The sequence below is a fragment of the Procambarus clarkii genome, chromosome 22 (assembly GCF_040958095.1).
Source record: "Procambarus clarkii isolate CNS0578487 chromosome 22, FALCON_Pclarkii_2.0, whole genome shotgun sequence".
In the NCBI taxonomy this organism is placed as follows: domain Eukaryota; kingdom Metazoa; phylum Arthropoda; class Malacostraca; order Decapoda; family Cambaridae; genus Procambarus; species Procambarus clarkii.
Window position 1 is genome coordinate 11,838,356 of NC_091171.1, and position 26,347 is coordinate 11,864,702.

Below are 26,347 nucleotides of genomic sequence, written 5' to 3' on the forward strand. Positions count from 1 at the left end.
TTAAAACTGGACTCTGCAAAATTTTAATTAATTTTGTCAATAAAGATGTTAATAAATAATAATAATCTGATTATTTTCTGGCATAAACTGTGGTCTGAAAATGGACTCTGACGAATTTTGCTTACAAAGTGGACTCTGAATAATTTTCGATGTTTACTTTGTTTTCCTTAACAAAACTTCTGTGAATATATTCTCAGAAAATGGTATTTGAAAAATGTGCGATATGAAAATGGGCACGCTTTATCCATAGAGTTTATCTGGAAACCCTGTGTCTTACCCTAGCACCCCGTAATAAATATGCCAGGCTGGCATTTCCATCTCAAGTTACCAGTGACCAGAGGTACGTCTGGATGAGACGGGACCTTCCGAGCTATTTTCCTGACCCCATTGACCTCATAATCCCTAGACACGCCTCGCCCTACATCTATGTAGCCAGGTCCGATGAAGTCACCATCTCGGCCCTACTCCAAGGTCAAGTGGGTGGCATCACATTCAGTAAAGCAGACTCTCCTGAGAGGTCCAGGAGGTACAGAGAGTACCTTGTCACATCCTACCCTCATGACCTTGACATCTCCCATGCGAAAGAACTACCAGGTGTGTACAGTGCAAGACGCATCATGTCTGGAAGCAAGCCACTCAACAGGATTGTCATTGTCTGGAAACATGAGACACCGCCCCCCAGTCATCACACGTTCCTAGGCCCCTACCGGCCAGCCTGCCCCATAACACCCTGGGAGTCCTCAGCTGTCATGTGTTTTAAATGTCAACACTTTGGTCACGTAGCCAAACACTGTCAATCTTCAGGCACCTGTGCCTTCTGTGCAGACAATCATCTCACTAAAGACTGCCCCAATAAAGACCACGCCCCTGGGACCGATGAGACCTCATCCTCAGCCACCAAGCTCAAGTGTTCCAGGTGCTTGCGGGAGGGCGTGACCGCCTGGCACAAGGACTGTGACAGGCGGCCTCCCCCGTACAGCGCAGTGGGGCAACCCTCCACCACCCCAGTCAGCCCCCCCACCCGGGGTGGCCCCACCACTACACCTACCCGCCCCCACACCCGGAATGACCCCACCACCGTTCCTGACACCAACAGCCTGACAACCTTCCCTGGCCTACCTGGGAAGCCTGACGCCAGCCTGCAGAGGGAGGTGTTAGAACTTCCAGCTCGCATGAACAAAATAGAAATTACCGTCAATAAGCTCCAAGAAACACTCACGAAGATTGAAAATGGTCTCAACAGCATTTATGCTAAGATCACCATGGACAACCCGAGTCAGTGTTCAAGCGATCATCTCGCCAGCCCGAGGAGTGAAGCGAACGTCCGAGTCTCTAGTGAAATGCCTTCCAGTGCTATAAGTGTTGACCCGTCTCCAGCAAGTATTGACCCCCTCTCCAGTGCTGTAAGTGTTGACACGTCTCGAGCAAGTCTTAACGCCTCCTCCAGTGCTGTAAGTACCGTTGTGTCGAGTGAAACATATGAAAACCCGTGTATCTTAGATGTATTTAACAAATTCACTCAAGAACTCATTCAAAACAATACCGCTTGTGTGTCTACGATTACTAACGAACATGAAATGATTGTAAATGATAGGAAAAATACAGGCAGCCAGCTGAGCTTGAAACAGGTGAAAGAACTCTTTGCCATTAATGACGGTGGACAATTGGCATTTGTAAGCAATAGTCTACAACTTGTGAATCTTATAAACACTTCTCTTCGTCAGGTTTATGAACACCATTACCCACGACCAACTCACTCTTAAATTTCTCACGTGGAATGTGAGAAGCGTGCGAAGGAGGCTGTTTGATCTAATGATGTACGCTGGTGCCAACAACATTGATGTACTGTGCCTGCAGGAACCATACACTGCAAACACAAAAAATAAAACGCCACCCAAACTCCCAGGTTATGTAGCTTTCTCAAATGTTGGTTCCCATGATGTCGGTATCTTGACGTATGTTAAAAGTAACCTAGTGTGTAAACATGTTAAAAACCACAAAAGTGACGACTCATATTATCAGCAGTTTCAGATTGCTACAGCGACCGGGTTTCTTAACTTAGTTAATGTATATGTAAGGTGTGATCAAATGGTGGAAGCTTCTCTCCCAAAAATTACCAGCAGCTCTCAAACCATTGTAATGGGTGATCTTAATGCTAGACACACTAGCCTGGGTGACACCAAAACAAACGGGAATGGCAGAGTCTTTGTAAAATACTTAAGAGATAATAACATGTCCGTATTCAACTTTGACTCCTCTAACGTCACACACCTCAGGGGTGGCAGGCTTGATTATGTCATTGGTCACGGCCTCATTGATAATGCTGTCGGAGGATCAATTGTTCATGAATTAGTTAGTGATCATTTTGCCATATTCAGTTCATACACTATCAATAATGTCAAACCCCTAAGCTTTGGAAAAAAAATAATTAATATCCCTGAAAATTTACACATGCTCTTCAAATTCCGCATTTCTGAATGGTATAACACTTACTGCTTTACTACCGTCAACGCATTATATGAGGACCTGGTCACTGAAGTAACCGCTTTTTATGACAATGTTGTAAAATCCACAAGACCCAAACCAGTGAGGAAGGGACAGAGGTGGTTCACTGACTCACGCCTTATGCCCCTGCATGACAGAGTTCTATTCCTAGCTGAGCAGTATAAAACACATAAAACAGCTGACACCCTCAACATATTTCTTAAAGCCAGCCGAGAGTTTAGAGAGCTAAAGGAACAGGTGTATAACCAGCACTGGGAACAGTTTCTGCAAGGCATCAATCATGCAACATCCTCATCCCAAATGTGGAATAAAATTAAAAAGATTTCTCGTCCTAGCAGTCGTCAACTTGATCACCATTCACCTGTAGACTATGCCGACATGCTGCTTCAGCAATATGCAAGCACTGCTAGTATAAGCAGCCTGCCCCTAGATGTGCAAAACTATCTGGCTAGTACTAAAATAAATCGTAACTTCAATATTGAAATTGCCTGTAGTGAAATAGGGCCTGATGATAACTATGGCATAACCCCCTTTGAAATTAAAAATGCACTCAAGAAAGGTAAGGCTACCTCTCCTGGAGAGGATGGCATCACATACAACACCATGAGAGTACTTGCTGAGCTGCCAAATAGCCCTTTGCTAGAATTGTTTAATCAAAGTCTAAGGCAGGGTGTTTTACCTGACCGCTGGACACAGGGACTCATAATACCCATACCCAAGCCTAATTCACAAAAATTTAGACCCATTTCTCTAACGTCGTGCATGTGCAAAGTTCTTGAGAGAATTATTCTCGACAGACTAATGTTTCAAATCAAGCCCCACCTTGCCCCTAACCTGTATGGTTTCCTTCGTGGAAGAAGCACACAAACTTGCTTTGCTGAGTATTTTATCAGAGGGGGACCAAACTCTCAGGCGGCATTTATTGATCTCCAAACTGCTTTTGATACAGCAAACAAAGAAATAATCCTAGAACAGCTAGCCTCTTTTGGAGTTAAGGGAAGACTGTTGACATGGCTCAGGGGGTACCTGAGTAACAGAACCGCCTCAGTCCTTTTCAAGGGGGTCAAAAGTAAACTCTGTGCACCCTTTGAGTTGGGTACACCCCAGGGTGGAGTGCTAAGTCCCACACTGTTCAATGTTCTGATGCATAAATTAACAATTGATATTCCTACACTACCTGACGAAGCCGTCATTTGTTATGCCGATGATATATGCATTGTTGCAAATTCCCAAACTAGACTGCAAGCTCTACTTGATTCATTCGCTGCTAAAAGCATTGAATGTGGTCTTGTTATCTCTATAACTAAATCCAGAGTTCTCCATCCCAAAGAGAAAACTCATGTCCCTATAGCTTTCAAGGTCAACAGCCAGAACATTGAAACGTGTGGGCAGCACAAATACCTTGGAGTTGGTATTAACAGTGACATTGTAAATGATCTACACCGTAGGTTAAAAGAAAGACTAAAACCATTGAGAACACTTACTGGTAAGAATATTGGTATCAATATTAAATATGCTAGACTATTCTATATGATGTTTGTTAGATCTCTCGTTGATTATAATGCTCTGCACTTAATTAATTTCCCCTCCTCTGTGTTGGACAAACTTGAAGTAATACAGAACGAGGCCATGAGGATAATTCTTGGTGCCCCAAGATGCACAAGAATCATCAACATGAGGGAAGAACTGAAGTTTCCAACCATACTAGAGAGAATAATGCAAGTTAACACTACCTTCTGTCTTAAGGTCATGAGAGATCCTACATCTCCTGCATTGCTCAGAGACAAATTATTTAGTGCTGTTAACACCCTTTTGACTGGTGCCGACATACCAACTCACTCCTTTTATGATAATTGGCTGAGAAACAATACTTACAATCTCATTAAACTTAACATTCCTTTTAAGTGCAATCTACCAGTCTCTGATATTCCTCTTTATCTGTACCCCACCATTCAAGTATCATACACACCTGTCACCAAGAAAGATAATGAGAATCTTGCTCTACTCAAAGCTGTCACACTTGAAACAATTGCCTCCTCCATCGAGAGTCTAAGATCTCACGAGCACTGTGTCTACACCGACGGCTCAGTCCAGTCTTCTACTGGACGGACTGCAGCGGCATGTAGGTTTTATAGAAATAATATCTGCACAAAGTCTGTCAGTGTCAGGTTAAACAACTGGCTGACCTCCACACAAGCAGAACTAGCAGCATTACATTTAGCAACCAGCACATTAAAAAATATTGGAGGAGGAATAATATTCTGCGATTCAAAGTCTGCTCTTCAAGCAATCGAAAACTTCTCTTGGAAGATCGACAGCAAGAACCTAATACTCCCAATTATAAATGACCTAATTGATGCACAGAGTAAAGGGTCTCGAATCTCCTTTGTATGGATACCTTCACACATAAATATAACCCATCATAATGAGACAGACATTGCAGCCAAATTAGCGTGTAACAAGTTTGAAGTTGAATTAGATCTAGGTATCCCCATCTCTGCTGTCAAAACTGTATTGGTCCAAACATTCAGATCTGATAGGAAAGAACTTACTGACTCCCAACGACCTGAAAGTACTAGTATAAAAAGCTATGATTTGTTCAGATCTGAAACCTACATCTATGGACAGCACAAAACGTCCACTAGACTGTGCGACACAGTGGTTGCAAGGATCAGGTTGGGTTACCGTTACCTGTGGCAGGTGGCTGCAGGTGACGGGTCTCCCAATCCTGAGCACTCCAGTTGCAAACTCTGTGAGCAGGAACTACGGCATGATCTCCCGCACTACATCACTGAATGCCCAGTTATTAGACCTTTCAGACCAGTTGGCATGAGGTACCTGGAGCTTTGCAATTACTTTATTCACTCTCGTATTCTTGAAGATATCCTCACAGTATACCCAAAATTTGCCAGTGCAGGCTATTAAACACATGGCCCTGTATGACTAACCATCCTGCGAGATGGGGACTTGTATTACCACTGCTACCTTATTCAATCTTGTGTTGTTGATATCCTCAAAATGCATCCGGAGTCTGCCAGTGCAGACCGCCTATCACATGTCTCTGTATGACTAACCATCCTGTGTGATGGGGATTTTATAGCATCACCTAGTTAGCTTTTTTGACACACTGTACTCCACTTCATATAGTCTAGGGTAGCTGCACTAATGCAGATGTACCTCATAACTTAATAAAAAAAAAAAAAAAATTAAAAGGGATTCTGTGAGCAGGAACTACGGCATGATCTCCCGCACTACATCACTGAATGCCCAGTTATTAGACCTTTCAGACCAGTTGGCATGAGGTACCTGGAGCTTTGCAATTACTTTATTCACTCTCGTATTCTTGAAGATATCCTCACAGTATACCCAAAATTTGCCAGTGCAGGCTATTAAACACATGGCTCTGTATGACTAACCATCCTGCGAGATGGGGACTTGTATTACCACTGCTACCTTATTCAATCTTGTGTTGTTGATATCCTCAAAATGCATCCGGAGTCTGCCAGTGCAGACCGCTTATCACATGCCTCTGTATGACTAACCATCCTGTGTGATGGGGATTTTTTAGCATCACCTAGTTAGCTTTTTTGACACACTGTACTCCACTTCATATAGTCTAGGGTAGCTGCACTAATGCAGATGTACCTAATATGTTAATAAAAAAAAAAAAAAAATTAAAAGGGATTTTTTCCTGAATTTTTCTGTAAGATTTTCTTACTTATTTTCTCCCATAAGAACTCTTAACAAACTTCTAAAATCTCGGAAATTATTTTTCTCATAAGAATTCCTTAATTCCAAATCAGTGACTAGCCAAATTCACTTGGAAACCCTGACCCTCGTATGAGTGACTGGCCAAATTTACCTGAAAACCCTGTGCCAAATGAGTGATTTTTCCCCAAAACAAAAAATCATCCATACGGGGTCATCCCTACTACTACTGCCACACAAGGTTTCTACTGTGTGGCAGCAGAAACTACTGTTTCTACTAACCATCTCGCAGGATGGTTAGTCATACAAATACAACCCCACCAAGTGAAAAAAGGAACGATACCATGAGCTTCAACAGTGCTTCAAGTGCTTCGAGCTCTCCCACCCCACCAACAAGTGTCAGCACCCTGTCCAGAAGTGAAGCCTGTGCGCCCTGGACCATCACTACTCCATATGTAAGGCAACATACCATTGCATGCTCTGCGATGGCAATCACCCAACAATTTCCTACCGCTGCCCACCGCAGACAGGAAAACATCAAGGCCCAGGTTGAAGCCAAGAGAAACAACCCTTCTACCTCCGCGACTAGATCCCCAGGTGTGGAGCCAAGTATGTCTGAAGTGGATTTAAAGATAATTAGAAATCCATATCATATAGATATTGCTTCTGTTAATAATAATTATTCAACAAGAATATATTCACCTTGTGAAGGACTCCACTGGACGTTATCTCTGACAAAAAAATCTGTTCTGGTGTAAAATATCAAAGTCATGCCCGTGTCTTCCAGAGGAAGCTGTTCGCTTTCTCTTTTATATATTTATATATACAATAGTTCTTACATTCTTGTAAAGCCACTAGCACGCATAGCATTTCGGGCAAGTCCTTAATCATAATTTTCCCCAAAATACGACCCGCCAAATCGTTTAACAACCAGGTACCCATTCACTGCTGGGTGAACAGAGGCTACAGTTAAGGACTGGCGCCTAGTCAACCCTCCCCGGCAAGGATACGAACCCAGGCCAAATCGCTCGCGAAGGGTGGGGCGAGTGTCTTACCACTGCATCAAGGGGACATTTACTTATACCAGCAACATATTTCTGTGGATCTGGAGTTTCCAGCTCACTAATAATAAAATCTGGACTGAATGTGGAAGCTGACCTTGGGTGTGTCTTCACCACAACTGCTCCTGCTCTACTTAGGCCAGTAGAGCAAGAACACCACCAGCCGTCTCATTAATTCACTTTCAAGTTGAGGCCATAATAATAATACTTTAAAATAGGTTATGAGAACAGCTGCAACCTTTCCCTTTAATTTTGCTGCAGCTTGTGTCAGATATTTGCTAAAGATGGTAAATAACTATACTTTTGTGCATTCAAAACACAGTACATTAGTTTTGGAACCAATACAGCACCACCACACGTGATGCCTTGTTCCACAATTATATTCTCAGTTCCTCTTTATGTTTATGGAAATATTATTCAATTACTATAATAATAATTGTTGTATTTAATAATGATAACTCTTCCTTCTGCTTGGTCTTGAAGCAGGCCGGCCGCGGGTGAAAGAGGGCTGTGACGATCTCTGTCTGGTACCCGTAGGTGCGGGACCGGGACGTCCACCTCCTGGGGGCTCGTGCGGCCCCAGGCTCAGCTTCAGGAGGCTGGGGCTGTTCTTGCCCTTGATGGGATGGTTCTTCTCCGGCCCCAATCTCGGCGGTCTCCGGGTTTGGAGTCCCTTCCCTTTTTTCACCAACTTGTGAGGTCAACCCCGGAACTCACAGTTCCTGCAACGGCGTTGGAACCAGTCGTATTGGCATTTGCCTTTCCATTGGAGACTTTCGGCGCTGTGGAGAGGGGGGGGGGATCTGCTGCATGGGTAACAGCTTCTCCGTATCAATCTACCCTGGCTTTAGGCCCTGGAGAGGCCACTCCAGACCGATAACCAGAGCGCAACTCCATAGTCTCCTGAGACTGATGGATGCCTACTATTCAATGGTTATATAGTTACCCATTGAGTGAGGTTATTTACAAATATACACAACTGAATGTTATTCTACATTGTTTCAGTTACCTACCCACGTACCCATCTGGGTGTGGATAACCCAAAATGCTCAAAGGGTACGTGGAAGGAAAAAGACTGACCCCCCCCCCCCCGTGCCCAAGGTGGTAGATCCAGCACGTGGTCTCCTCAGACCAGATGGTGAGCCCTGTACCCTCACTCCTAGTACACGTGACGAGATCTAGCGTGACTGAGACAACAATACCAGGTGGAATAAGGTGATCTGCGGGAAGACAGCTGCATTTACTGCCAAGAAAACATTTTAATTTGCAAATCGCTTGTTAAGGAAATTAATTTATTCGTAGATAGTTTTATGACTGATATATTTCTCAGTGCGGGAAGAATGTAGATCGCTCATAATTGGACAATTACAATTTTTTTCAACCACTGGAATTACTCCAACTTTTTAAAAAAAAAAAAAATTATTTCGCTTTAATAAATAGTTTCTCATAGTAATGATATAATATTTGACTGTTCTGTTTGTATATAAACATTCCACATGTGCATATATGTACACCACTTCATATGCGTATAAATTCAAAACCACATGAATATTCGTAAATACGTAAATACGTATATATAGTTTCATTTGCTGTTAAAGGCAGAAGTTTTCTGCAAGAGATTGACTACTAGACTTACCAGACGAGGTGTATAGTGTGAGGGAGCTCACCTGGGGAGGAGCGGCCAGCCTGAACCCTCAGACTCCACCACCGACTACCGCGGGTCTCACCATCTTCACTGCTGCTGCTGCTGCCCTCGTCACAGCTACTGGTACCTTCCATGTTTCCGTCTCTGCCACATCTATCGTCACAGTTACGGCCTCCGTCACCGTCTTTATGGTCACAGTTGTGGCCCCCGTCACTGCGTGCGTCACCATGCGCAGCTTGGGGCCCCGAGGTCACAGTCACCGTACCTTCAGATGAGGTCAACAGGACGCTCTGTGGGTACATCAGTAAACATTCATCATCCCCCCCAACTTACCTGCTCAAAATAACGTTTATGCATTAATAATAATAACAATAAAAACATAAATTATTGGATTCTATATTTCGGCACAATCAGGGCGTTAGGATATACCTGTACAGCGTATATATTCACGCAATTGATTACAATAGTTTGCAGACCAGGAGTACGATATTATGCCACCGCCCGGCCACGGTGGAGACGCGGGTTGACCTCTCACAAGATGATTATAACTTAGAACAATTATCCCGTGGTGGAGACAATTGATCTTGTGCCACAAAACTTCGTTATACACCTGCAGGTGGGAGAATTATCACACCACACCTGCAGGTGGGAGTACTACCACACCACACCTGCAGGTGGGAGAAGCAGCAATGACGAAGGAAAGTGAGACAGACGGCACACTCACCTGGTCTCTCCCGTCCCACACTAAGGCCAGACCCTCACTCTTCTCCCTGGTGGTGTTGACGACGAGGTGCAGGTGTGTGGGAGGGTGGTGCAGGTGTGTGGGAGGGCGTGCTGGCCCCGAGACCCACGTCGTCATCACCTCCACCTGCCCACTGTAGGCCACCTTCACCTGGGAGCTGCACGTCGCCACGCACGTCTGAGGCACGACGAGAACATGAAGATTAACACAGACACTCTGAACGTCTGCCAACATTCAGTAGTTATTAATTTGTGATACAATAAGAGGCAAAAAAGCACAAATCGTTGCAACAGCTCCACGAGACTAGCCAGACATCTTGCAACAGCAACTGGCATGGAGGGCATTGCCAGCCCGAGGCCCTGTCACCATAGTGTAGTGACGAAGGCTCACCTGAGAGGTGAAGTTGAAGGTTGCAGGTGTTGAGGTCGAGAGCCACCCACCAGGTCTCCTGCAAGATGAGGGAGTGTGGTTACTGATGGGGCCTGAGGAGCCCCAGGGAGCACACGGGCTGGGGACTACAGGTCGGCCAGGTTGGCCCGGGTGCCGGGGGGGGGGGAACGCTTCGTGTAGCAAGCTGGCTATTGTCTTTATCTCTGATTAGTATCTCTGACACACGGCCATTGTAAGCTGTGAGCGCGTTTGTATGTGTGGTGCCACTTTGTCACGCATTCGCATACGCGCGCGCGCGCGCGCACACACACACACACACACACACACACACACACACACACACACACACACACACACACATTGTCTTGGATTGTCGGAAAGCCTTTGACACAGTACCGCATAAGAGGCTGGTACATAAGCTGGAGAGACAGGCAGGTGTAGCTGGTAAGGTGCTCCAGTGGATAAGGGGAGTACCTAAGCAATAGGAAGCAGAGAGTTACGGTAAGGGGTGAGACCTCCGATTGGCGTGAAGGCACCAGTGGAGTCCCACAGGCTTCTGTACTCGGTCCTATCTTGTTTCTGATATATGTAAATGATCTCCTGGAGGGTCTGATATATGTAAATGATCTCCCGGAGGGTATCGATTCATTTCTCTCAATGTTTGCGGACGATGCTAAAATTATGAGAAGGATTAAAACAGAAGAGGACTGTTTGAGGCTTCAAGAAGACCTAGACAAGCTGAAGGAATGGTCGAACAAATGGTTGTTAAGAGTTTAATCCAACAAAATGTAATGTAATGAAGATAGGTGTAGGGAGCAGGAGGCCAGATGCAAGGTATCATCTGGGAGAGGAAATTCTTCAGGAGTCAGAGAAAGAAAAAGACTTGGGGGTTGATATCACGCCAGACCTGTCTCCTGCAGCACATGTCAAGAGGATAACATCAGCGGCATATGCCAGGCTGGCCAACATACGAACGGCATTCAGAAACTTGTGTAAAGAATCATTCAGAACTTTGTATACCACATATGTCAGGCCAATCCTGGAATATGCAGCCCCAGCATGGAGTCCATATCTAGTCAAGGATAAGACTAAACTGGAAAAGGTTCAAAGAACATAAGAACAAAGGTAACTGCAGATGGCCTATTGGCCCATACGAGGCAGCTCCTATCTATAACCACCCAATCCCACTCATATACTTGTCCAACCCGCGCTTGAAACAATCGAGGGACCCCACATCCACCACGTTACGCGGCAATTGGTTCCACAAATCAACAACCCTGTTACTGTAAATACTGAACCAGTATTTACCCAAGTCTGTCCTAAATCGAAACTTATCAAATTTATACCCATTGTTTCGTGTTCTGTCTTGTGTTGATATTTTTAATACCCTATTAATATCCCCCCTGTTATGTACATTCATCCACTTGTAAACCTCTATCATGTCACCCCAAACTCTTCGCCTTTCCAGTGAATGCAACTTAAGCTTTGTTAATCTTTCTTCATATGAGAGATTTCTAATTTGGGGAATTAACTTAGTCATCCTACGTTGGACACGTTCCAGTGAATTTATATCCATTCTATAATACGGGGACCAATACTGAACTGCATAATCTAAATGGGGCCTAACCAGAGCAAGATATAGCTTAAGAACCACACCAGGTGTCTTGTTACTAACGCTTCGATTAATAAATCCCAGTGTCCTATTCGCCTTATTACGAACATTCATGCATTGATCCTTTTGTTTTAAATTCTTACTAATCATAACTCCCAGATCCCTTTCGCAATCCGACTTCGCAATCTCAACACCATCTAGCTCGTATCTTGTAACTCTATCATCATTACCTAGCCTCAGAACTTTACATTTATCAGCATTAAACTGCATTTGCCAATCCTTTGACCATTTCAAAACCCTATCTAGATCAACTTGAAGTGATAGTGAGTCCTCCTACGAATTAATTTCCCTACCGATTTTCGTATCATCGGCAAATTTGCAAATGTTGCTACTCAAACCTGAATCTAAATCATTTATATATATTATAAACAACAGAGATCCCAGGACAGAGCCCTGAGGTACTCTACTAACAACATTATCCCACTCTGACTTAACCCCATTTATACTAACTCTGTTTCCTTTTGAATAGCCATGCCACCAAAGGTTTGCCACCAAACTAGTACCTGAGCTACGAGGAGAGACTACGGGAATTAAACCTCATTTCGCTGGAAGACAGAAGAGTTAGGGGGGACATGATCACCACATTCAAGATTCTGAAGGGAATTGATAGGGTAGATAAAGAAAGGTATTTAACACAAGGGGCACACGCACAAGGGGACACAGGTGGAAACTGAGTGCCCAAATGAGCCACAGAGATATTAGAAAGAACTTTTTTAGTGTCAGAGTGGTTGACAAATGGAATGCATTAGGAAGTGATGTGGCGGAGGCTGACTCCATACACAGTTTCAAGTGTAGATATGATAGAGCCCAATAGGCTCAGGAATCTGTACACCTGTTGATTGACGGTTGAGAGGCGGGACCAAAGAGCCAGAGCCCAACCCCCGCAAACACAACTAGGTGAGTACATATAACAGCATGTCCACTGCATTTTGCAGCACGTGGACATACTGGTGTGTGTGAGTGTACATTAAATAATTAAATATTCCTCTTGATGATGGTATCGTCCTGAGCACCTGGCCAGCCCCCCCTCCCCATCTATCCTACCTGAACCCTTGGCAAGCTCCCGCGAGCTCTCTTAAGCCCCATGTGTACGAGTACAACTGCATGCCCACAATAAAAAACACATACATGGATATATATAAGTTTATTGCATGCATTGTACGTTATATACATACAAAATACATATAGATACACGGCAAGTATAGATACAGAATATATTTTTACCTTAGGAGAAGATGATTCAAGTGGCCTGTCTCGTCCCAGCTTTGTTGTGTCTCAAGGTAGCAGCGGGGAGTCGAGGAGGAGCCCCGCCGGGCGCCCTGTGCAGGTGGGGGCGAGCTGGCCATCTCGTCTACTGGCCCTACACAAGCTTGGTAGTCATTTTGTGGGTGGGAGGGTGCAGGCGTGAGGTGGAGGGCGGAGTGGTGCGCGTGGGCCCACCAGGTCCTCAGCAACACCACCACTGGAGTGACAAGTGACACTGTGTCATCAGGTGGGCTCAACATGGTTAAGGTGCTGGCGGGTCCATAGCCACAATATGGCCGCAGGTAATTTCGTACATGAGATTGTTTAGAAAACGACTTTATTCCCGAATCTACTTAATCAAACCTAACCCAGCCCAATCGCCTTTGTGGAATGTGATCGTAAGCCTTAATTTGGAGCCTAACAATAAGCCTAACATTACTGTTAGGCTTATTGGTCGGTACTGTATTATATACACTCGCTCTAGCGCCAGCCTGTAGTGCAGGCTACACTGTGCTACCATCAGTAAACTTTTAGAACACATACACAGCGGAACAAGTAATTTTGGATGGATTCGAGGAACACCTGCTCTTAATATATGCGAAGATGAAAGAGTGCAGATAGTACCTTTTGACGTCCTGACCCCTGTATACCCAACCAATAAACTGATCACACACAACCCTCATGTTCAGCTTGCTGAGCACCCTAGAGTCTAGGGTGTCCTGCTCACGCTCGCCTAGTGAGACCTCACCGGTGCTGCTCTACCTCCCGCCCTCTGGAGACACAACGCCAGCCTAGTGGGTCCTCGCCGGTGCTGCTCTACCTCCCGCCCTCTGGAGACACAACGCCAGCCTAGTGGGTCCTCGCCGGTGCTGCTCTACCTCCCGCCCTCTGGAGACACAACGCCAGCCTAGTGGGTCCTCGCCGGTGCTGCTCTACCTCCCGCCCTCTGGAGACAACGCCAGCCTAGTGAGACCTCACCGGTGCTGCTCTACCTCCCGCCCTCTGGAGACAACGCCAGCCTAGTGAGACCTCACCGGTGCTGCTCTACCTCCCGCCCTCTGGAGACAACGCCAGCCTAGTGGGTCCTCGCCGGTGCCGCCGAGGTCCGTGTGTTTTGGCCTGATGCACATAGGGGGGTAACATTAACTTCATTGCGAGGAAAGAGGAGTAGAGAGCCAGCAATAAGTATACTGTAGAGAGCAGTGATGGTATGTCACCTGTATAGCTCAACAAGGCTCTGCTCTTCCATTTCCCCAGTGACAATCCATACACATGACTATATACATTCACGTGACGGTATATATAGAAGTGACCCCGTCCAGCAGTAAGGACGGGCGGGCAGGGTACACGTCAGCCAATGTGTGTAACCATACACCTCTGTGTAACTACATCACAAATGTATATTGATTATATTTAAGACAACTGAGCTCAAATTCTTGAACCCATGAATTATGTTTCCCATTGTTAGGGACAAGTAGCCTAGGCTTATCGAAGTACCCTTATTTAGGCCATGCAACCACTGACCTTCTGCATGATGCAATCCATTACAGTTGCCTGACCCGATAACCTATTTATTAGTAGGTGAATAGAGGCATCAGGTGAAAGGAAACGTACCCAAATGTCTATAGGCCTATGTGGGAATCGAACACTGGATCATAAGAGTGAGTCAATAGCACTAACTACTGAGTAACCTTGTTACCACCGCCCACAAGATGGGAAGCAGATCCATAATGACTAATATGAAACAAATAAAAAGCAACTATGGCATATAGTGACGCGTACTCATTAAGAAACAGTGTAAGTGTTGGGGAGGGTTCGAGCCCCCGGGATGGCGTAACACAGCCGACGAGCACTCAGCACGGTGCCGGAATACTAGAGCACCGCCCGTCCCTCTCGCCACTAGATATAACGACCACCTCTCTCTCTATCCCTGCACACTCCTCTATCCCTTATATTTCCATTCCTTTTTAACAAATATTATTACTTATTATTTGTAAATGGGTGCATGTGGCCCCAAAAAGATTACTCATGGAAACAGTACCGAAGACAACAATTCAAAACTTCTCCCACAAGTTGTTGGCTGACGGCCGCTTTCACGCACTTTACCACAACTAAACACAGGCCACAAGGCTTAACACATCACGGAGTAGCCTCACACAACACGAAGTACATCTTCCGTCAGCCAGGGCTCCCGCTACACGCTGTGTAGTGTCAAGGATGGTGCTGGAGCCTAGAGGTGTCCACGCCAGCCTGCGATCACTATCCGACTACCATCACTGTCTCGCCCAGCCTCCACGCGCACCCCCTCGCCCCTCCCCGCCTCCCCCAAGACCTGCCCACCACCAGTAAAATATACCATAATAGATAAGACCTGGAGGCGTAGACCAGCCGAGTAGGCCTAGTGGCCGGGGCTCTACTTCCACCCCGTGTGGTCGGGTCTCCAGTACTGGAACACGTGTCTTTGCATCCTGGTTATAACACGCACCAACACCATGTATATAATAGTAACATCTCTCACACCTTACCTTATGAGACAAAATAGTGATAAATAAGCAGCATCTCGACAGTGAACCTCCATATAATTTTGTCCAGGAGAGATACCTGGCCACCGTGCTGGTGGTGGTGGTGGTGGGGGAGGAGCTGCTGGTGGTGGTGGTGGTGGTGGGGGGGGGAGCTGCTGGTGGTGGTGGTGGTGGGGGGGGGGGGAGCTGCTGGTGGTGGTGGTGGTGGTGGGGGGGGGGAGCTGCTGGTGGTGGTGGTGGTGGTGGTGGTGGTGGTGGTGGTGGAGGAGCTGCTGGTGGTGGTGGTGGTGGTGGTGGTGGTGGTGGTGGTGGGGGAGGAGCTGCTGGTGGTGGTGGTGGTGGTGGGGGGGGGGAGCTGCTGGTGGTGGGGGAGGAGCTGCTGGTGGTGGTGGTGGTGGGGGAGGAGCTGCTGGTGGTGGTGGTGGTGGGGGGGGGAGCTGGTGGTGGTGGGGGAGGAGCTGCTGGTGGTGGTGGTGGGGGAGGAGCTGCTGGTGGTGGTGGTGGTGGTGGGGGGGGGGGGGAGCTGCTGGTGGTGGGGGAGGAGCTGCTGGTGGTGGTGGTGGTGGGGGAGGAGCTGCTGGTGGTGGTGGTGGTGGGGGGGGGAGCTGGTGGTGGTGGGGGAGGAGCTGCTGGTGGTGGTGGTGGGGGAGGAGCTACTGGTGGTGGTGGTGGTGGGGGGGGGGGGGAGCTGCTGGTGGTGGTGGTGGGGGAGGAGCTACTGGTGGTGGTGGGGGGGGGAGCTGCTGCTGGTGGTGGTGGTGGTGGGGGGGGGGGAGCTGGTGGTGGTGGGGGAGGAGCTGCTGGTGGTGGTGGTGGTGGGGGGGGGGGAGCTGGTGGTGGTGGGGGGGAGCTGCTGGTGGTGGTGGTGGGGGAGGAGCTACTGGTGGTGGTGGTGGTGGGGGGGGGGAGCTGCTGGTGGTGGTGGTGGGGGAGGAGCTACTGGTGGTGGTGGGGGGGGGAGCTGCTGCTGGTGGTGGTGGTGGTGGGGGGGGGGAGCTGCTGGTGGTGGTGGTGGGGGAGCTGCTGGTGGTGGTGGTGGGGGAGGAGCTACTGGTGGTGGTGGTGGTGGTGGGGGGGGGAGCTGCTGCTGGTGGTGGTGGTGGTGGTGGGGGGGACCTGCTGGTGGTGGTGGTGGGGGAGCTGCTGGTGGTGGTGGGGGAGGAGCTACTGGTGGTGGTGGTAGGGGGGGGAGCTGCTGGTGGTGGTGGTGAGGGGGGGAGCTGCTGGTGGTGGTGGTGGGGGGGGAGCTGCTGGTGGTGGTGGTGGTGGTGGTGGTGGGGGGGGGGGGAGCTGCTGCTGGTGGTGGTGGGGGGGGGAGCTGCTGGTGGTGGTGGTGGGGGAGGAGCTACTGGTGGTGGTGGTGGTGGTGGGGGGGGGGAGCTGCTGGTGGTGGTGGTGGGGGAGGAGCTACTGGTGGTGGTGGTGGTGGTGGTGGTGGGGGGGGGGGAGCTGCTGGTGGTGGTGGTGGGGGAGGAGCTACTGGTGGTGGTGGTGGTGGTGGGGGGGGGGAGCTGCTGCTGGTGGTGGTGGTGGTGGGGGGGGAGCTGCTGGTGGTGGTGGTGGGGGGGGAGCTGCTGGTGGTGGTGGTGGGGGAGGAGCTACTGGTGGTGGTGGTGGTGGGGGGGGGCTGCTGGTGGTGGTGGGGGAGGAGCTACTGGTGGTGGTGGTGGGGGGGGGAGCTGCTGCTGGTGGTGGTGGGGGGGGGGAGCTGCTGGTGGTGGTGGGGGGGGGGAGCTGCTGGTGGTGGTGGTGGGGGAGGAGCTACTGGTGGTGGTGGTGGTGGTGGGGGGGGGGGGGGGAGAGCTGCTGGTGGTGGTGGTGGGGGAGGAGCTCGTGGTGGTGGGGGAGGAGCTACTGGTGGTGGTGGTGGGGGGGGAGCTGCTGGTGGTGGTGGGGGAGGAGCTCGTGGTGGTGGGGAGGAGCTGGTGGTGGTGGGGGAGGAGCTGGTGATGGTGGAGCTGGTGGTGGTGGGGAAGGAGCTGCTGGTGGTGGGGAAGAAGCTGCTGGTGGTGGGGAAGGAGCTGCTGGTGGTGGGGAAGAAGCTGCTGGTGGTGGGGAAGGAGCTGCTGGTGGTGGGGAAGAAGCTGCTGGTGGTGAGGAAGAAGCTGCTGGTGGTGGGGAAGAAGCTGCTGGTGGTGGGGAAGGATTCGGTTAAGGCCCCCCCCCCCCCAACAAGGGTGCATAAGGCATTCCAAGTAAGTAAGTAATTATCAATAGAAGGCACCAAACCGGGAAGGTTATGTAGCACCATCAAATGCGCAGAATAATCAGAGGGCGCTAAATATCACCAAGGATGCCAATACGAGAACAAAAACGCATAAGGCGAACGATATCAAAAGTATCAGTCACCAAGAATTCTATTGAGGGACAGGTGACCGCGAGGGGCGGTCGGAAAGCAAGACACACGCTCGTCCTGGAAGTCAGGACATTCAAGAAGGACATGCACGACCGTAAGAGGGACAATGCAACTAGGACAATAAGGAGCAGGGCGACGCTCCATCAAGTGACCATGGGTTAAGCGAGTATGGCCAATACGCAACCTCGCCAGAGCTGTTTCCCATTGCCGGTTACTGTGGTAGGAGGACGGCCACGAGGAAACACAACATTTAAGAGTACGTAGTTTGTTACCAGTAACAGACGACCAAGAAGCCTTCCAACGGGTAAGGATGGAGGAATGGATAACCGGGTAAAAGTCGGAATATGGAATACCTTTACGAGAGATGGGACAAGAGCGGACAGCTTCCTTAGCGGCAGCATCTGCACGCTCATTTAAAGACACACCAATATGGCTGGGAACCCAACAAAACTCAACCGACTTAAATTTACTGTGAACAAGAAACAGCCAATGCTGGATCTCGACAACTACTGGATGAACCGGATTAAAGGACCCGAGAGCCATGAGGGCACTACGAGAGTCAACAACAACTACAAAGGAAGACTGACAACGAGAAAGCAGGAGACGAAGAGCATAGAGAATAGCATAAACTCCGCTGTAAAGATGCTAGTCTCTGGAGGTAAGCGACACATATAAGCGCGATCAGGAAAAACAACAGAGTAGCCAACACCGTCCGCAGACTTAGACCCATCGGTGAAGACAGAAACGGAGCGGGAGTGAGAAGAAAAGTGCTCAAGGAAAAGGCGTTTTAGAACCGTAGGAGGGGTAAAAACTTTAGTGATACGGGTCAAGGATGTACAAAACCGCGGGAGGGACTCTCCACGGGGGCAAAGAAGGAACAACACGAGGAGAAACATTAGAAATACGAACGGAAAGAGAATCCTGTAGGCGCCAACAGAACCTAAACACCTAACCCTAACCAATGCCTATATATGCACAATATGCTAACATATTATAATATTCATTTATATTTGAGAAAATTCCTGCTTTGAATGAGCAGTATATTCAAATTTATGAATGGGTCTTTGGGGTCGACAGCTGGATGGAATGGACTGGGTCTGAGGACGGATTGCCCAATACAGTCACTGGTCGGAGATGCACTGGGTAACTCATAAGTAGATGCCGCAGATAAGTAGATTACGGCGGAATATACAATGATTGGTTACGGCGGAACATGCAGTGATTGGTTACGGCGGAACATGCAGTGATTGGTTACGGCGGAACATGCAGTGATTGGTTACGGCGGAACATGCAGTGATTGGTTACGGCGGAACATGCAGTGATTGGTTACGGCGGAACATGCAGTGACCGGTTACAACACACTGGACTGTCCGTACTCAGTCTGATAAAATGGCCAAACTAGTCCAATGCTTTAAATGTTATAAATACACCCACGAGACACGATGCTGCAAAAGAAACAAGCCTATTCCAAGTGTTCTGGTCAGGGACATTTTTGGGCCTCTTGCATAACTGTGATGACCCACACTCACCTGCTTACCAATCGTGCCCGGGCAGGAAACATCTATTGAAAAATCTTCGAAACAAATACCCTCACAACAGCCCACCCACAATCACTTTACACAACAACACCACATGCCATACTCCAGTGTTGTTCACAACACTCACAACATCCACCTTCATCAACATAATAACATTCATCAAAATCACCCCCACTCCACCTCACGCTCGTACCCCACAATCTCCACACTACAACCAACTACAGAATTCCACCCATGAAAAAATTGCAGCGTGCGTACAAATAACATTTCATTATGAAAAGAAAAACAGCCGTGTCTTTGCTGCCCATCTTCCAATATTTCTCGCTCACAATGGACTTCCCATTATCACCACCATCACTCTTAGGGCCAGCCCCAGCCTCTCGAACAATTCAAATTCCTCCACAATTTCGTACCCTTCCAGTCAGTGAATCCTCCATAGTTCCCCATCCACAACCAACCGGATCCTCTCAAACCACCACAGAAAACTAGCAAACCGCCCCATAATGCAAACCCCATACTACGTCAAACTCACAGTTCAGTTCCCACTTCCAGCCCCTCCTTTTTGTAGACGGTGGACTCCTGGTTCAACCTTGACGACGAGCGGACGTCTGGACACCTCCTCCACGTGGAAGTCCTCGGTTTACTACCTGTTTTCGTGTTTTGGCTTTGCTACTGCTGCTTGGTATCCCTATTCAACGGTACGGTTGTTCGACGCCTGGCGCACATATCGCCTTGGGTCACGAGATTGTTGATAGATTTTTGTTGTTGTTAACGTGTTCTGGCTGGTTCTCCCGGCGGGGTGACTTGGGTACAGAGGCCGGCTTAGTCGAGAGGTGCCGGGGGCTGGTGAGTCTTGGTGGGCTCCTTGTGTGCCCTCAGTCGTCGTGGGCGGCTGGCTTCTGCTCTGCTGGAGGACATTGGATGACTTTTGCATTTTAGTTGGAGGGCCGAGTTTTTGTTTTTTTCCCAGTGTTCTCTGCGTGGGGCGGGGCCGGTGCTTGTCACCCTGTGGAACTCCTGGGGCTCCCCAATCATCTGTCTATTTGCGTTTCTTTGCCGCATGGCATTTTTTTTTTTTTTTTTTTTTTTTTTTTAGATATATACAAGAGTTGTTACATTCTTGTACAGCCACTAGTACGCGTAGCGTTTCGGGCAAGTCCTTAATCCTATGGTCCCTGGAATACGATCCCCTGCCGCGAAGAATATTTTTTCATCCAAGTACATATTTTACTGTTGCGTTAAACAGAGGCTACAGTTAAGGAATTGCGCCCAGTAAATCCTCCCCGGCCAGGATACGAACCCATGACATAGCGCTCGCGGAACGCCAGGCGAGTGTCTTACCACTACACCACGGAGACTGTACCTGATATTAGTTTTCAGTGATTGGCGTCACTTGTTTCGCGATTTGGCTTGGCGTTTCACCTTTCCGGGCTTCACGATTTCTGTTACTGGGTACGCCGGGGCGCATCCGATCCCACGATCGTCGTCGTCCCTAAATCAACAACAACAACACCTCCGTATAGACAGTACGTTTTAATACGAAATGTATTAAGTACAATGCTGACTATCGGCATAGTACATAAATACACTTAATCGCCAGAATCGCACCAAATAGTGTGAATATTAGAGTTTACCTGAAAAGCTGTATAGAAAACCACGACCTAACCTAACCGTGTTGGTGAAGGAGGACAAGCATGTAAATTGCTTCTGAATAACAATTACCTATAGCTATATTGTTATTAGAATTTTGTAAAACTAATAAAACAAAACTAAAGTTTTTCAATAAATTATAAAGTAACTAAGGATATTTTCATATTTTTTATAAAATCTCTATTGTTTAATAAAACTGAAAAAGAAATTCTATATGTTTAAAAGTTGTGTATATAGAATTGAACATGAAAACTTCAACCTAAATTTTGAGTGTATTAACAGAAAATGAGAATATATGGGGAGATAAATGTAACGGCACAATTACGTGTATTTATGTACTATGCAAATAGTAAAGAATGTACTTATTATATTTAGTACTAGCTGTACCCGGCCACGCGTTGCTGTGGCTCATCAACGCATGTGCGTTGATGAGCCACAGCAAACTTCCCCAGTCCTCCCCATCATTTCCCCCTCCCCTATCCCTTTGTCTTCCAAACCATTCCCCATTCCTCCATCCCCCTCATCCTCCCAACCATTCCCCACTTCCCTGTACCCCTCTTCCTGCCAACCATTCCCCACTCCACCGTCCCCTCGTACTCCCCAACATCTCCCATTCCCTTGTCTCTTCGTCCTCTCTACCATTCTTCCCTCCCTCACTCGTCCTCCCACCATTCTCCATTCCCCTGTCCCCTCGTCCTACCCACCATCCCCCACTCCCGTCCCCTCGTCCTCTCCACCATTCCCCACTCCCGTCCCCTCGTCCTCTCCACCATTCCCCACTCCCTCGTCTGATGCATTCCCAAATGATCTGATGTTCCCATCAGAAAATTGGGACCATCAAATGATCTGATGTTCCCATCACCAAAAAATAAGAACAGTTAAAAAATAAAATAAAAAAATAAACTATATCCACAAAATGAACAGTATGGTAAACAACACAACTCAATTCCAGCGCATTGTCACACAAAATAATTAAATTAAAATGAAAATAAATCGAAATATATGAAAATTCAATTTATCAATGAAATCGGAATCATTGAAATGGAATCGTAACATATAAGAGCATGTGTTGCTCTTACGTGCAACAGATGGTGCCGTTTATTAAAAAAAAAAAATCCTGTCAAAGGTGTAGCATCTATATTTATATTTACGAAATGAACAGTATGGTAAACAACACAGCTCAATTCCAGCGCATTGTCACACAAAATAATTAAATTAAAATGAAAATTAATAAAAATTTATGAATATTTAATTTATCAATGCAATCGGAAACATTGTAATGGAATCATAACGTATTTAGTATAGCGTGTGTTGTTATTACGTGCAACAAATAGCACTGTTTTTCGAAAAAAAACATGTTTTTACCTGTCACAGGTGTGGCATTTATATAGAAGGTATATAAAAACACGAGCGTATTCAAACGGAACGTTGTGTCAAAATTTCAAAGCAATCTGTAAAGAACTTTTGGAGATTACAGCGTGTGTTGCTCTTACGTCCAACAAATGGCGCTGTTTTTCAAAACATGTTTTTTTCTGTCGTAGGTGAGGCATGTATATAGTAGGTATATAAAAACACGCGCCTATTCGAATGCAACGTTGTATCAAAATTTCAAAGCAATCAGTAAGGAGACTTCGAAGATTTCCTTCACACGAAAAAACCATGAAAAACACAGTTTTTCAAAAAAGCATGTTTTTTCCCGTCACAGACGTGACATCCATAAAGTATTTATATAAAAACCTGCTCGGATGCGAATGGATCGTTGTGTGAAAATTTTAAAGTAATCGGTGAAGAATTTTCGGAGATTAGCGATTTTGAACAAGCGAACATTTACATTTTTATTTATATAGATTAAAACATACTGTTTATTCGGAGGATGCGTTGCCCACTTCACCAACCATCCAGTTCTCTCAGACCACTGCGGACACACAAACCACCCATCAAGCCTCTGACATCCCAAACAGTCATCAGACAACACTGGTGCTATTCCTTCCATGCCAACCACACACCCAGACCAGCCACATAATTATGCATGCCACTGTATGCTAGATTGGCCAACATAAGAACTTCCTTCAGAAACTTGTGTAAGGAACCGTTCAGGACCTTGTGTACTACTTATGTCAGACCAGTTCTGGAGTGTGTAGCTCCAGCCTGGAGTCCTTATCTAGTTAAACACAAGACAAAGTTAGGGAAGATTCAGAGGTATGTCGTTAGATTAGTCCTAGATGTATGCCACCAGAGTTGAGGTATGCCACAGACTGAGAGGTACGAGCTACGAGGAAAGGCTAAGGGAGCTGAACTTCACATCCCTGGAAAACAGAAGAGGAGGGGAGACATGATAACCACCTACAAAATTCTCAGGGGAATTGACAGGGTGGACAAAGACAAACTCTTTAGACCGGAAGGAATACGAGCAAGGGGACACAGGTGGAAACTTAGTACCCAAATGAGCCACAGAGACATTATAACTTTTTTCAGTGACAGAATAGTTAACAAATGGAATGCATTAATCAGTTATGTGGTGGAGGCTGACTCCATACACAGTTTCAAATGCAGATTGGATAGAGCCTAGTAGGCTCAGGAATCTGTACACCAGTTGATTGACGGTTGAGAGGTGGGACCAAAGAGCCGAAGCTCAACCCCGCAAGCACAACTAGATGAGTACATAAAAATGTGAGCAACTTTGTAAGGCAGGATCTATTTTTGATAAACCCATGTGTTGATTTTACAACAATGGTGAAACATTTTGAGATGGTGAATGATTCTCTCCCTCAGGATTCTCTCCATGAGCTCTCCGTGTGATGTCAAGCTGATCGGACGGTATTTTTCTGCTGAGCTCTTTCTGCCTTTTATAAAATACGGGTGACATTTGCATATTTCCAATGTATGAGAACTATCCCTTGATCCAAAGATTTTCTGAAAAGTAGTTTCAGTGGTAGGCACAGTTCTTTTACGACTTTGGATTGAATTCCGTCCAACCCTTGGGCCTTTGAGTCCCTTAGTTTGTCAGTGGTCCTCCTGGTTATGTCGCACGCTTTGGGAATATCCTTTAATTCGTTCATTTCACCTCCTTCAAACATTTGTGTGGGTGACGGATGTTGTCTAATCTCTCTAGAGTGAACACTGATGTAAAGTATTCACTCAGAGTTGTTGGTTTAGATTCAGCCACTCGGAACAAAAAGTTGCAAGCAGTACAGGTATGGTAAGCCCGTCGTAGCCACCTGGCACAGGAGATGTGGCTCACTCACAGTGTAGGCTGCCCTTATACCGTCTATTGTAACTTGGTTAGTTTGATGACCAAACCACACATCAGAAAGTGAAAAAAACGACGACGTTTCGGTTCGTTCTGGACCATTATCAAGCCGTGTGAAAGAAGAGATGATCATGTTGTTGTTTTAGATTTAGCTACTCAGAACGAAATGTCCATGTAGCACGGGCTATGGTGAGCCCGTAATTAAATTCGGTTATTTGCGATAACCTTGTTACTGTGATATTTGGGTCAAAGTTTTAAATGGAGGTGGGGATTCCTCCTTTTTCCCTGTTTCTTTTTCGCTTCTGTTTTAGTGCACTGGTTTTAGTCTCGTTTTAATAACATTATCTTGGTGGCGGATGTAGATGCAGAATGCTCACTAGTAAGTCCTATTCCTCAACGGCTTTTCTAATCATTGTAGTCGCGGTGGAATGTGCATCTAATGCAGTTGCTGTCGTTGGATTAATGTTGAGTTTGATGCGCAGGGCCTCGGTAGCTTCACCTTCCAGTAAGTAGTGAAATAGTGCCTCTGCTTCTGTTCCACAGATTTGACACTCTTTAACTATTGGGTTCATTACCTCCCAGCAGCACTTGTAACCAAGTCTGAGTCTGTGTATGGCTACTGCAATGTCTCTGGATCTTTTTGCCAGGCTTGAAAGAGGCGTAACCAGTGGCTTGTTCGTACTATATTGCAGCGGATCTTCCTTCCGCTACTTTGGCTCTGTGGCGACTTATGATAGTTGGGAATATTTTCTTCTTGATTTGCTCTTTAATCTGTGAAAAACTTGGAAGTATTTGAACCTGTACAACAGGTAGAGCAGTGGCAGTTTTTGCTAGTGAGTCTGCCTTTTCATTACCATCTACGCCTATATGACTTGGTATCCAATTTAGGGTGATTGACAGCCCTAGATTATTGGCTTCTTTTCCTATATGTTAGATTTCTGTGAGGAGTTGTATATTATCTCTGTGCTGACTGGATAACAATGCCTGGAGCGAAGATTTTGAGTCGGTATGAATGATGACATCATGTAAATTATTCTCAACTGTATAGTTTATTGCCTCCTTCAGGGCATATAATTCTGTTTGCAATGTTGAGCACCCACTATTCATGCTCCAGTAAGTTTCATGGTTGTTAGTGTAAACTGCTGCCCCACCAGAACCTCTTTCTTGATCAACTGATCCGTCTGTGAAGATGTGAGTCGAGTCACATGCTGATGGTCTCCATTTGTTGTTCTATGACTGCTTTGAACCTCTGCGAGTCACATGCTGATTTTTTAACTGGTAATCCTTCAATGATTATCTTTAGACTCGATTCTTCCCATGGAGGAGGCTGCCGAAAGTGTTGATATGGTCTATCTTCCCCCCTTTGTTTTTGATGGTATTTCAAGTCCACTTTCTCTTGAATCTTGACCAGATTATCCGTCCATGCACTTGTTCTATATTGAAGGAAGAAGAAGCCTTCAAGAAGAGATGAAGGTACAGGCAAATATAAGGTAAGAGAGTGAGGTGAGGAGTAGGTAAGAGAACGGTAAGAATAGGATGAATGTAAGAACAAGTTAAGAATATGACGAATGTAAGAATAAGGTAAGAATTTGATGAATGTAAGAATAAGGTAAGAATAGGATGAGTATAAAAAAGAGGCAGGTAAGAATAAGAGGAAAGATAAGAATAAGAAAGAGGGGTAGGGATAAGCAACACGGGCAAAGCTAAAGTCAGATAACATTTGTTAAGAAGGCTGTAATATAGCCATCTAGTTCCCTTTCATTTCTTCTTCTTCTTTTTCTTCTGCTTGACACATATTTTTGAACGAGTTCAGTGATGACCTTGAAATTGTTCCCGTGATGCTTTCATGCCATGATCACCTCTCAGCTCCCTCAAGGAGTTGTTTTGCTGCTCCTCTCACATTGTTTGGGAGTCTCCTCGAGGGTAATATAGTAAGTCATCATCCTGGACCTTTATGTGGGCTTCTATAATTGTAATCCATCTTATAATATTGTGATCACAAGAATGGACGAGCTTCCCCCCCTACTTGAATTTAATCGATCATGCTCTCTTCTGATGTTAGC

At 46.6% G+C, this 26,347-nt stretch overlaps 1 protein-coding gene across 3 annotated transcripts in view; it reads right to left on the bottom strand.

Moving 5' to 3' along the window:
• The window catches only part of LOC123757495 (uncharacterized), a 49,774-nt gene extending 34,168 nt beyond the window's left edge, over positions 1-15,606 (bottom strand). For 2 of the 3 annotated variants that reach the window (XM_069329453.1, XM_069329452.1), the window contains exons 1-4: positions 12,948-15,606; positions 10,052-10,109; positions 9,644-9,838; positions 8,942-9,209 (exon numbers count right to left, since the gene is read on the bottom strand). In XM_069329453.1, coding sequence (XP_069185554.1) covers positions 8,942-9,209; positions 9,644-9,838; positions 10,052-10,109; positions 12,948-13,228 — 802 coding nt within the window. In that variant the 5' untranslated portion in view covers positions 13,229-15,606. The remainder of the gene's footprint in view (positions 1-8,941; positions 9,210-9,643; positions 9,839-10,051; positions 10,110-12,947) is intronic. The other variant, XM_069329454.1, reaches the window with a different exon arrangement.
• Between the last annotated feature and the right edge of the window lie 10,741 nt (positions 15,607-26,347).